The following is a 13,694-nucleotide window of genomic DNA, read 5'->3' as shown; positions in this document are numbered from 1 at the left end:
CTTACTACAATCTTTAGAAATGAACAGAAGCAAATTTGTTAGCCTCTATGGCACATGAAGAAGCTAAAGTTCAAAGAGGTTAAATAATATGTCTGATGTTTCATGGTTAATTAGTACCAGAACTTGTGTTAAACTTAGGACCTCTTTCTCCAGACCTCTCCACATCGTATTGTAGCACTTACTTGATACTAACCAGTGACAGCAATCACTACTCTGTCATAATGCTTCCTTCAGTGGCTTATCATTTTTATCTATTTTTTTCTTCTCTTCTTTTTTTTTTAAAGATTTTATTTATTTTACAGAGAGAGAGATCACAAATAGGCAGAGAGAGAGGGGGGAAGCAGGCTCCCTGCCAAGCAGAGAGCCCGATGCAGGGCTCGATCCCAGGACCCTGAGACCGTGACCTGAGCTGAAGGCAGAGGCTTAACCAACTGAGCCACCCAGGTGCCCATCATTTTTATCTATTTAAAAAGAATCTTGGGGCCGCTGGGTGGCTCAGTTGGTAAATCACTTGCCTTGGGCTCAGGTCATGATCCCAGGGTTCTGGGATCAAGCCCAGCATAGGGCTCCTTGTTCAGCAGGAAGCTTACTTCTCTCTCTCTGCCTGCAGCTCCCCTTGCGTGTACTCTCCCTCTCTCTCTCTGTGTCAAATAAGAAATAAATAAATAAAGTTCTTAGATAGAATTAAATTATATTATAAAATAAATAAAAGGAATCTCAAATGAGTGAATCACAAAACACTAAGTTTGAAAGAGATATTAAAGGATTTATTCCTTCTCCATCCTCATACATGTAAAAGTATGCTCCATGACACCCTTCCTTGTTCCCTTTGTTTTAAAGTCAGAGAATACATTCCTTAACTTGAGAAAATATCATGTAGCAGATCTAATCTATATGGACAAGGTACTCAGAGTTTGATAGGTTAAAAAAAATGCAGAATGCATGGTATTAGGTCATGGATTGCAGAGGAGGCACAAAAATTATCCCACCTCACTTCAACCCCCCCAGAATTGCATCAAAAATTAAACAAACCACCATTAAATGAGAGAGTTTTATTTTCTGTTTCCTGTGCTGATACACTCTAATTTTTCCCGTCCTTCCTTACCTTTGGCCACTGTCAAAAGTCTTATGCTTTGTAAAATAACAGATATCATACTGGAGGAAGCTATCTATGCTGATTTATAACAATGATAAAGTATTAAGGCAGTATTTGAATTCTGGTTAACACAATTGAATGGTATAAGAAATCCAGAGATACACCTAAGTCTTAAATTTTGTTAGAGGGAACAGTGGTGGTGGTGGTGGGTGTTATTATTTCATATAAGATAATGGGAAAAACTTCTCTGGTAAGGTGATGTTTGAGTAAAGAACTGAAGGAGATGAAGAAGGCACAGGCCATGTAGAATGGTAGCAGAGGGAAAAGCGGGGGTCAAGTCTCTGCACACAGAGCTTGCTTGGCTTTTTTGTATAGGCTCAGGACAAACAGCTACAATACAGTTGTCATAGCCCATTTGCCGGTTATTAACTTTGAGCTCTATTTTACCTGCTGGCTGCTGGCACAATTCAGGTGCATTTTTGCTGCTCATTTATTTTCTGAAGAGTCAATGAGGATTTCTGCTATTCATGGCTCAGTGACTGGAGCCACGCCATGGCAAAATTTTCATCAGTCTAAAATATCCTTCCTTTGATAAATTCCTGACTGCTTCATATTGGATGACCAATGCTTCAGTTACACAACCTTGTATGAGTGGAAACATGGAGCAGTGGTCACCAAGCAATGGTTTTTAATGTAGCCCTTGCTTGGCTCCTAGCTCCCCAGTGTTTGTCTGTTTCCCCAGAGAAGCAACTGTAGATATGGGAGGCATTTTTTTCTGGCATCCCTTACTGTTAGCTTACTGACTATATCCTACACTGCATGTATATTGGTAAGAGTTTACTTTCATTTTTTTCTATATACGTCTATGAACTTGAATTTAAACAACTGCTTAATTAAAAACAAAATACTGAAAGAAATTGGATACTGGAGCTCAATGTCATGTGTACTATGGATTATAGAGCTCCAAATCGATGCTTTTGTATTGAGAAAATAATTACACACACATGCATTACAGAAAAATAATATTTTTAGCAATTTGGCTGCATTTCAAAAGGTGTTATATCTTATTTTTTAAATGTGGCATATGATATATCCATACAAAGTTATACTATTTGGCAATAAAAAGGGATGAAGAACTGATGCATGCTACAAGGTTGGTAAAACTGGAAAACCTTATGCTAAGTGAAAAAAGCCAGTCACAGGGGCACCTGGGTGGCTCAGTGGGTTGAGCCTTTGCCTTCAGCTCAGGTCATGATCTCGGGGTCCTGGGATCAAGCCCTGCATTGGGCTCTCTACTCAGTGGAGAGCCTGCTTCCCCCTCTCTCTCTGCCTGCTTCTCTGCCTACTTGTGATCTCTCTCTCTGTCAAATAATAAATGAAATCTTTAAAAAAAAAAAACCAGTCACAAAAGGCCCTATGTTGTATGATCCCACTTATATGAAATGTCTAAAATAAGCAAATCCATAAAGAAAGAGATTTTCAGGGACTAGGGGAAGCAGAGAATGTGAGTGACTGCTAATACGTATAGGGTATTAGGGGGTAATTAAAATTTTCTATGATTAGACAGTGGTGATGGCATTATAGTTCTGCAAATATAATAAAATCACTAAACTGTACATACTTTGTAAGGGTGAATTTGATAGGTATGTAAATTTTATCTCAATAAAACTGCTCTATTTTTTTTTAATTTATTTTTTTATTTTTTTATTTTTTATAAACATATATTTTTATCCCCAGGGGTACAGGTCTGTGAATCACCAGGTTTACACACTTCACAGCACTCACCAAAGCACATACCCTCCCCAATGTCCATAATCCCACCCCCTTCTCCCAAAAGCATGCCAGTCATGCCAAGGGTTGATACAGACAGATATCCATGATAAACTCTTACATGAGAAAAGCAGGTTACCAAAGAATATACTGTGTAGAAACAAATTTTGCCAAACATGCATGGGGGGGTGGGGGAAAAGAAGCCCTAAAATGTTTTAGTGTCATTTCTGAGTGGAAAAATTATATGTAATAATTTTCTTCCTAGGGCGCCTGGGTGGCTCAGTCGGTATCTGCCTTTGGCTCAGGTCATGATCTCAGGGTCCGGGACTGAGCCCGGCATGGGGCTCCCTGCTCAGCAGAGAGCCTGCTTCCTCCCTCTCCCTCTGTCTGCCTCTCTGCCTACTTGTGACTTTTTCTGTCAAATAAATAAATAAAAGCTTTTAAAATATATAAATAAATAAAATGCTTATTTAGCAAAAGAAAGGGAATGTCAGTTCCCACACTTTGCTGGCTTTTGAAATCCAGAAGTGTGGGATCTACTGATCTGTGTCAGCCTGAGGCAACAGAGGCCAAATAAAGACATTATCAATATGCCCCCAAAATAAGCAGTTTTTAAGAATGTATAGTTAAATATTCAAGTGAATACTTGCTTCTTTGGTATTCTTCCTAATTATTTAAAAATAGTTGTATGACTTCCTGTATCTCACCGGTATTGAGTCCCTCTGAGGCATTCAGATAGGAAGCTAGAACCTCTCCTTTCTTATATACAAAACTCATATTTTACAAGTAAAATGACCTTAAATTTTAAATGACGTGGAAGATTGGAAATTTCTATAATTAGCTTTGATAGTACACACAGTTGAGGCTATAACCTTCTATTCATCATGAGACAATAGGTTTTTGTAAGCTATACACATCCATATCAAAATTAATTGAAATTCCTGATATGAGGAATTTGAGAGGCAGAGTGCGGGGTTTGGGGGGTAGGGAAGGAGAAAAATGAAACCAGATGGGATCAGGAGGGAGATAAACTATAAGAGACTCTTAATCTCCAAAACAAACTGAGGGTTGCTGGGGGAAGGGAGGTTATGGAGAGGTGGCTGAGTTATGGACATTGGGAAGGGTATGTCATATGGTGAGTGCTATGAAGTGTGTGAGCCTGATGAGTCACAGACCTGTATCCCTGGGGCAAATAATACATTGTATGTCAATAAAAATAATTCATAAAAAACATAACAAAAAATTAATTGAGATTCCATATTTCTCTTACTCATGGAATTTTTACCTAAATGAGCATTATAAAATTTCCCAATTTTACCCCAGTGACCAGGTAACTCCTTGCCAAGTTCCTATGGTGGGTTTGTACTAAGCTCCTTAGATTATTAAGGCATGCCCTCTCTGCGCAGGGAACTATGCTTCTGGCATTACTACCCTGATCCTTCAAATGTGTTAAAAGAATTCATATACTTTGCCTTAAAGTTCTGTTTTTCTAAGACAAGTTTCCAAATTTTTTTGACCATTTTTCAAAGACATGCTTTCTATCACCATCTTAGTTACACTTCTCTGAACACATTCTAATTATTTAGCTTGGTTTTAGACATTTATATATCAGATAAAAATATCTGTGGGATTAAGGACATTGGGGAGGGTATGTGCTTTGGTGAGTGCTGTGAAGTGTGTAAACCTGGTGATTCACAGACCTGTACCCCTGGGGATAAAAATATATGTTTATAAAAAATAAAAAATTTAAAAAAAATATCTGTCCACATGGAGGTATTCAACAGATGAATAAGCAAAACGTGATGGAATTCAGGAGAGAGGTCAGAGTTGGAGATGGATTTAAAGGTTATCTACTTAGAGGTGAGAATTAAAACCAGGAGACAAGAAAATGTCCCTGAGAAAGTAAGGAAAAAGAAAATTGCTGAGAAACCAATAATTAAACTATAAAAAGCAAAATGATAGTACAAACCCACCATAGGAACTTGCCTAGAAGTTACTTGTGCTTTCCCAGTAGTCATGGCAACTGTGTGTACAGGGATAAAATTGGGAAATTTTTTTGTTCAGTTACACACTGAGCTTTTGACTTGTTACTGTAGCATAGCCTATTCTATCCTAATGAGTGCACAGTCTTTGGTAATAATTTTGGATAGGAATCTAACATCCCATGGGTCCTAAAAGAAGTTAATTAACTTTTCTGGCCTGGGTTTGCTTATTAGTAATAATTGAGGGCTAAATTAAACAATCTCCAAGGTTGCATCTATTCAAATATAATACAACATTGTGATATCTTTGAGTCAGGGAAATTTTCTGTGTAAACCATGGTGTCATCACAAATGTGTTGGTGCAGCTGGTAGAGTCAAAAACCTACACCCTTTACAGACCGGGAATTGATTTCCTAGAAGTTGTCTTTGGAGATTTTAGAGATAAAGTCATGCCACACAATTTTTTTTTTTTTTTAAGAGATCCAATGCCCAGAAATACCTTGGGATGTTACCAAAATCTTACTTTTGTTTTACTCAGGATAATTAACATGGGGATTATCCTTCATCAGTGATGGGAGAATGATGACTACCGATTATTGCGTATTTCTTTATTCCAGGTATTCCATATGCATCATCTCACCCAGTACGCATTTATCTATTTATCTGCCCATCATCTATCACTAGCAACCTCTATTATTTTCCCATTTTTGCTAATGAAGAAACTGAGACTCCCAGAAAATAAAATATCTTCCCAACCAAATAGCAGTGCTAAAATCTAATCCCACGTTTGGGTCCAAAGGTCAGGTTCTTAATCTCTAAAATGTCTCAAGGGTAGATTGTAAAGTTTAGTATGGAGAAAGTTTTCCAAGGTTGCTACTTCAGATTTTGTTCCATCCCCTTTTACATGTGGTTAAATTGACCTCATCTGTCAAATTCACTCTCTATGTCTCTCAATTTTGGTCACATTTTAGCTTTTCCAAATTACTTCTATTCTTTTTTTTTTTTTATTATTATTTTTTAAGGTTCCTCTTTGGTTTCAAGAAGTTTCTCAGCAATTTTTCTCTTTATTGCTTTTTTTTTTTTAAACTTTTGTCTTCCCACACTACTTTATATATAATATGCACCTGTTATGGTCTATTATCCTGTCTATACTTTTAAGTTCCTGATTCAAAATAACAAGCAAAACAGTACTAAATTATAAACTGTGCGGGTTTTCTATTACTGCATAAAAGGCATGTCATTTTGTATTTTTACCTTTTGTATTTTTACCTTTTACTATATTAAATTACTTTTACTATATCAAATTAAGTAACACAGATTGAACCATTCCTAATCAAAAAACTTCCTGTTCTTTCATTTCTATTTTTGCATCTTTTCTGACACAGTCTCGACATATCTTTTTCTAATGTCATTAACCTATTCTATTCTATACCTGTTGTATAGCATCTTAGAGCAGTAATTCTTGGTCACCCTAGAATAGTCTCTGAATAAAAAATCAGAGAGAAAAATTAAAAAAAAAATTACAAAGGTAATTCTTCCGTAATATAATGTCAAAAATACAAATAGCTATCTCATTTACTCAACAAATTTGGAATTACCATGGTAACAACGCCAAGGAAACATAAAGAAAACAGTGAAATAAAATGCAGACAAAAAAAATTAATTTAATTTAAATTTAAAGATTAAACTCCCTAGAAACTCAATACTTCATCTACTTTTCCTCAGGAAACAATGACTATATAACATTTTGTTTGTAATGTACACTGTGGTAATCTCCCTACAGTCCTTCCTACTCCTTCCCTTTATGTTGTGACCAGTAATCACAAATCCACAGAGGTGGTCTACTAGTGTTTAATTCAATCAAAGTAATCTCATTTTTCTTGTCATTGTGGATTCTATAGTAAAGGGGATCAGCAATGAACATGTAACACAATTAGGGCCAATGAAACCTAAGAACAAGTTGAAACTTCCTTATCCTTCTCAGAAAAAGAGAGCTTTTGTTTGACTTACTGTTTTTCTAGTATGCACAAATATATCCATGTACTGCTATGATCATGTCTCAATTTCAGATAACTTAGATCATATCTCTATATCAAATACATTAGAAGAAAGTAACACAGGGCTGTTTTATGAAAGCAACACCTTGAACTTGGGAACTCAAAGAAACCTTGAGAGATTATGTGAAAGATCTTTGAAATATATAAAGCATAACAATAATAAAATATAACAATTTCTCCTCAATTCAACACACTGAGAAATTAAATTGCCTTTGGTTCACTTGTATTATTTTTATGTACCGTGAATCCAAGCTTACGTAGGCTACTGGTGACATACATGATATATAATACTCTCCAATAACACTATCTGCCTAATTCATTGAGTCAAGCAATGCTGTGTGACTCTCAGTGCCTTTCATAACCTGCGTCCTCTACGCTCTACTTCCTCTACTTACATGTTGTTGGTACTCCCTCATGTGTACCTGCATTTCCAGACTCTTCACAGCTCTACTGTGTCTCTCTTCACCCTCTCCATATGTACCATCTTAATTTTTGCATCTTTACCTTTTGGTCAAGCCCTCCCCCACCCCTGCAACAATGAAACTATTCTCTTTAACAGTATTTGGCTCTTTGGCTCTAATTATACATTATCATGCTTCTGCCTCTAATGTTTTAGTTTTCTCTGTGATTAGGTAGCTAGATCCTTGAGAACAAGGATTGAGGCTGATTTCTCTTTTACCTGCCTAAACCTTCAAACACTGTGTAGTAATATAGATATTAAATAAATACTTGATTGATAAACCATTTTTTACTATTTGTCTTACAGAATTTGTTGCATAGCTCTAGAAAAAGGCTTTAAATAACTAGATTGATTTAGGGCTCCCAAGATTCAGCAGATAAAAATACAGCATGCCGAGTTAAATAACTATTTTTTTAAATATATCAAATGCAATATTTTGGGCATAATTATGCCAAAAATTCTGGGTTTTAGTTTAAAATTCAAATTTCAGTGGACGTCCTTTATTTATCTGGCAACCTTAGATGAGGCTGCTCTAAAAAAATATTTATTTTTCTAAATTAGAGCTAAATGTCACATTTATGATTCACTTAAACTTTACACCATTTTGCTAATCAATTCCTATAGTATATGAAGTTCTCTTCATTGTTCTACCTGGCAGGACAAGAAAGAGATTGAATATCCATTATGTGAAAGTCATAACGTGTACAAGGAGGCAAAGATGAGTAAGATGACATCTCTGCCCTCAAGAAGTTCATAGTCTTTGGGAGAAACAGCCCATTTCATGCCAGCCTCTTCTTGATATGCATCTACATGGCAATCAATACAGTTAAAATTTTTTTAGGCCTGCCCCAGATCTCCTGACCCCAAATCTAAGACATTATATAGTTTGGTTGTCAAAAATGAAGTATATTTGTTTTGGAGTACAAATTAAATAGTTCCTGCCTCTGAAGTATTATATTAATAATAATTAATATAATTATATAGTATATATAATTCTATATGATATATGATATAATTATAATTATAACTCATAATTCATAATTATAATTCATATAATATAATTCATAATCCTAAGTGAAAGCAATTATTCATAATTTAGTTTGATCAGCACATTATTCTCAGAATTTGATAACAAAGTGAGTTTTTATTATGGGATTTTCTTTTCCTGGTTTCTGGGTATTTAAATGTGCATTTTTTAACATATTCAATGGAAATGTATAGTAAGATATTTTTTCCCTCTGAGCCTTGGTGTAAATCCTTCACAAGTAAATGCTATGCCTAATATTTAATGTGAGTCATTTATTTTGATGATCATTAATATATAGTGGTTTAGATTTTGAACCTCTCTGCTGTGTGGCCTTGGTTTATGTTAGCTAATCTTTTATCATCCAGTCTTTTCTGCAGTGGAGAACAGGAGACAGGAGAGATTTTTTTTGCCTAGCACGATGTCATAATGGCAGTGTGTGTGCAAAATTTGATATTAGTTAAATTTTTAGCTCTACTCTGTTTATACTTACATGCCATATATTCAGAAATGACTGTAATAATAAAAAATTCCAAATTCAAGAAATAACCGCATGTTTTTCATAATAGTATTAAACATGTAACAGTGCATGTGTGCTATGTGTAAAAGTATTTCTCAGACTTAGAACATACAACTCAAGGTTTTAAAACAATGTCTCCTTAATGATAAAAATTTCACTTCTGGAATACAGTGTCATATCTTTCCATCATTTTCCAAATATGAACTATTGAACTCAACCCACTGATACTGATCTCAATCTATATTTTCATGGAAGCCATTTTCAATTAAAATAAGGTGTAATTCAGGGGCACCTGGGTGGCCTAGCCAATTAAGCATCTACCTTAGGCTCAGGTCATGATCCCAGTGTCCTTAGATAGATCCCTATACTGGGCTCTGCACTCAGCAGGAAGTCTGCTTCTCCCTCTCCTTCTGCTTTACCCCCGATTTGTGCGCTCTCTCTCTCTCTCTCTCTCATATAAGTGAAAAATAAAATCTTTTAAAAATCAAATAAATAAGATATAATTCATAAAATGGTGAATTTCATGGAGTTCAATTGGTCATTAACACATGACATGAAGTTACAAATGAAGTGGTATTAAAAGGTACCAACAAGAATACTGGGGAAAGTTATATCAGTTTGAACTATCTGCCAATTACTCAGATAGAAAGCTGTAATTAACATTATCATTATGCCAAGTCTTTGGATATCATAAAATACTCAGTTATGGTGTATATTTGTGGTTGTCAAAGATTACCTTGGGTAGCTCTTCAATTTGATTGGCATCTAGATAAAGCTCCTCTAACGTCCGCTCAAAGTTAAAGACCTCCTTTGGCACCTGCTGAAGACTGCAGTGGGAGTAGTCTAAAACTGAGATGATTTCTTCTTCACCTCGGAAACATCGGCACGGCACCAGTCGGCCGATGATTTTCCGTTTGGTGGTCATCTCCAGGCACTGCACTAGAGAAAAAAAAAAAAAAAACAGGAAAAAAAACAAACAAACAACAAACCATGCTTAATTGACTGAATTTGGAGGGCATTCCTATAATATTAAAACCTTAGAAATTTAATTTTAGTATATGTTTTATAATTATATAGTGTTTTAAAGTTTATATAAAACATGTACATGCATTACATCATTTAATACTTGAACAGTCCTGCAAGATATGTGAGATAGGTTTTATTCCCATTTAACAAATAAAGAAATGGAATTCAGAGAGGTTAAGATATTTCCTATCATCATACAGTTTTGGAATGGCAGAATCTCGCCAGAATACAATCCTGACTCAGTGCAATGCAATTACCATGCTTACTTGATACACAGAAGTATGTTTTTTCTTTTTTTAATTTTACACAAATTACATGGCAGAATAGAAATATCTGGAATTTGTTGGAAAAAATTATATTTTTTCCATTTCTGTAAAAATATTCAAGTTTCATTTCTAAGGTTTATGATGACCTCTTTTTGGCCTACAAATTCAATACACTAATGAACATATATTTATTAAATAACCACTATGTTCCAGGCACTGATCTAGTTATTGGGATAGAGTGATGAATTAAACAAAGTCCCTATTTTCATGAAGCTTCTATTCTATTGGAGATACAGATCAGAGATGGATTGGCTTTTTGCTTCAGAATGAGAACCTATCTTTATGAATCTTTTGATTTTAATGGTAGAAAGCAACTTATAATCATGGTAGAAATTCCAATAATATATTTCTCTAGGTTAAACTGACCAAATACCATGAAATCTTGCACAGGCTTGTACCATGTCACTTACAACACTTCATTAAATCTATTGATTTTCATGTTATTCTTCTAGACTCTAATTCTTTTGAGAGTAGGAACAATGTTTTATTTATTTTGCATTTGTCTTAAAGCTTGACATACAACAAATATTTAATAACAAATGTAGGATGAAATAAATTTGTATGGAAGCATAAAAGACCCCCAAAATTCAAAGCAATCTTGAAGAAGAAAAGCAAAGCTGGAGGCATCACAATTTCAGACTTTAAGTTATATTACAGAGTTGTAAGGATCAAAACAGTATGGTACTGACACAAAAACAGACCCATAGATCAATGGAACAGAATGGAAAACCCAGAAATGGACTCACACGATATGGTCAATTAATCTTCAACAAAGAAGGAAGAAAAATAGTCCCTTCAACAAATGGTATCGGGAAACTGTATGTCTTCATGCAAAAGAATGAAACTGGACCACTTTGTGAAACCATACATAAAAATATATTAAAAGGGGATGAAAGGCCTACGCATGAGATAAGAAACCATTAAAATCCTAGAGGTGAACACAGGCAGTAACCTCTTTGAAGTTGGCAGTAGAAACTTCTTACTAGACACATCTCCAGAGGCAAGGGAAATGAAAGTGAAAATAAACTATTGGGTCTTCATCAAAATAAAAAGCTTCTGCAAAAGAAACAATCAACAAAACTAAAAGGAAGCCTACAGAATGGGAGAAGATATTTGCAAATGACATATATGAAAAAGGGCTAGTATCTAAAATCTATAAAGAACTTATAAAACTCAACACTAAAAACACAAATAATACAAAATACAAAAAATGGGCAGAAGACATGAATAGATATTTTTCCAAACATGAAAAGTTGATAAACATTACTCATCATCAGGGAAATAAAAATCAAAACTACAATGAGATATCACCTCACACCAGTAAAATGCCTAAAATTAACAACACAGAAAACAACGGGTGTTGGAGAGGACGTGGAGAAAAGGGAACCCTCTTACACTATTGCTGGGAATGCAAACTGGTGGAGCCACTCCAAAAAACAGTATGGAGGTTCCTCAAAAAAGTTAGAAATAGAAATACCCTACAACTCACCAGTTATACTATTATGTAATTACCAAAGGGTACACAATATTAATTTGAAGGGATAAGTGCACACCAATATTTATAGCAGCAGCATCAACAATAGCCAAATTATGGAATGAACTCAAATGACTGATGAATCAATAAAGAAAATGCGGTGTGTATCTACACAGTGGAATATTACTCAGCCATCAAAAAGAATGAAACTTTGCCATTTTCAATGACATGGATAGAGCTACAGACCTTTGTGTTAAGTGGAATAAGTCATTCAGAGAAAGACAAATACCATATGACTTCACTCATATGTGGAATTTAAGAAATAAAACAAATGAACATGGTGGGGTGGGGTGGGGAGGAGAGAGCAAACCAAGAAATAAACTCTTAACTATGGACAACAAACCAAGGGTTGTTAGAAGAGAGGTGGGTGGGAAGATGAGTTAAATGGGTGATAGGTCTTAAGGAGGGCACCAGTTGTGATGAGCAGTGGGTGTAATATACAAGTGTTGAATTACTAATTTCTATACCTGAAACTAATATTACACTGTATGTTATCTAACTGGAATTTAAATAAAAACTTGAAACTAAAAAAAAAAAACAAACATACAAACAAAAAATGAATCCATGAATGAATAAATGAATATAGTTAGGGCTCTCCTCCCTCCCTCCCAACCACCATCAGCTATTGACAATTTATTCGAAAAACTTGTCATTCTAAGTGAAAGGCCACTACTTCTGTGAATGTCTTTCCAAGAAGAATGATTGGAGTCTTCCTCTAAATTCCATAACACTAATCACATTGCTTCCCAATTACATGTTCCATTTTCCTCCTAGGTAAGTCCTTTGAAGAAAATATCTTGTCTTGTTCATTTTTGAATTCGTAGACACCATATAGTTTGCTGGCTACAGAGTAGTACTAAATGAGCATTAATTTGAAACATGAGCCTTTTTGGTTAATTTATTTGACTTACCAACATAAGCTTATTACTAGAAAGTAGTATTAGTTTATAAAAACAACATAGCATTTTGTTTTTTAAATTGCTTAGGTTAAGCCAAATTTGGAAGGAAGTGAGTAGAAAATGTTTAAGAGTTGTTGGAAATTCAGCCCAAAACTTCTTACCCTTTCTTTAACTTCCAGAATTAATAAAATGATATTTTGAGGACAGGTTCATGGGTCAGCACTTTCAGATGGTTATTTACACCTGGCATTCTGTAGAAAGCCAACCAAAATCATTAAAAGAATACTTCTTCATTACTTTCTATCTCTTGAACTCCTACACTTCACATTTCTAGGAGTCTGAATCTCAAGGTTTTTTAATGCTTATTTTAGTTGATCTTACTTGAAATCCCTGATTATGGATTGGTGGCTTCTCAGTCTTTACCTGGGACCTGGCATATATTAGGTAGCAAGTAAATGCATCTAGTAAATATCTGACCTACTTAGGCACCTAGTAAATGTTTTTGGTAGTTATTACAGTTGTAAAGCTAAGTGATGATGGCTTAGACTATGAGAGTAACAGGATGGAAAGAAGTGGTGGATTGGAAAGATATTTAAGAAGCAGAATCCAATGGGTTGGTGATGGATTAAATGAGAGGTGGGAGGGGAGACTAGGGGAGACAGAGGTGTCTCGAAAGTTTCCCAGGGCTTTTGTTTGTTTGTTTTTATTAACATATAATGTATTATTTGCCCCAGGGTTACAGGTCTCTGAATCATCAGTCTTAAACAATTCACAGCACTCACCATAGCACATATCCTCTCCAATGTCCATAACCTGGCCACCCTATCCCTCCCCCCACCACCCAGAAACCCTCAGTTTGTTTCCTGAGATTAAGAATCTTATGGTTTGTCTCCCTTCCCAGGTCCCATCTTGTTTCATTTTTTCCCTCCCTACCCTCCGACACCCCCACTCTGCTTTTCAAATTCCTCATATCAGGGAGAGCATATGATAATTGTGTTTC

At 35.3% G+C, this 13,694-nt stretch overlaps 1 protein-coding gene across 4 annotated transcripts in view; it reads right to left on the bottom strand.

Moving 5' to 3' along the window:
• LRRC7 (leucine rich repeat containing 7) overlaps positions 1–13,694 on the bottom strand; it is a 708,443-nt gene that overhangs the window by 322,935 nt on the left and 371,814 nt on the right. For all 4 annotated transcript variants that reach the window (XM_082688811.1, XM_082688814.1, XM_082688812.1 and 1 more), the window contains one exon: positions 9,646–9,848. In XM_082688811.1, the coding sequence (XP_082544937.1) occupies positions 9,646–9,848 (203 nt within the window). The remainder of the gene's footprint in view (positions 1–9,645; positions 9,849–13,694) is intronic.

This window comes from Mustela nivalis, assembly GCF_964662115.1.
Source record: "Mustela nivalis genome assembly, chromosome: 10".
In the NCBI taxonomy this organism is placed as follows: Eukaryota; Metazoa; Chordata; class Mammalia; order Carnivora; family Mustelidae; genus Mustela; species Mustela nivalis.
This window is presented reverse-complemented; position numbering and strand designations above follow the sequence as displayed.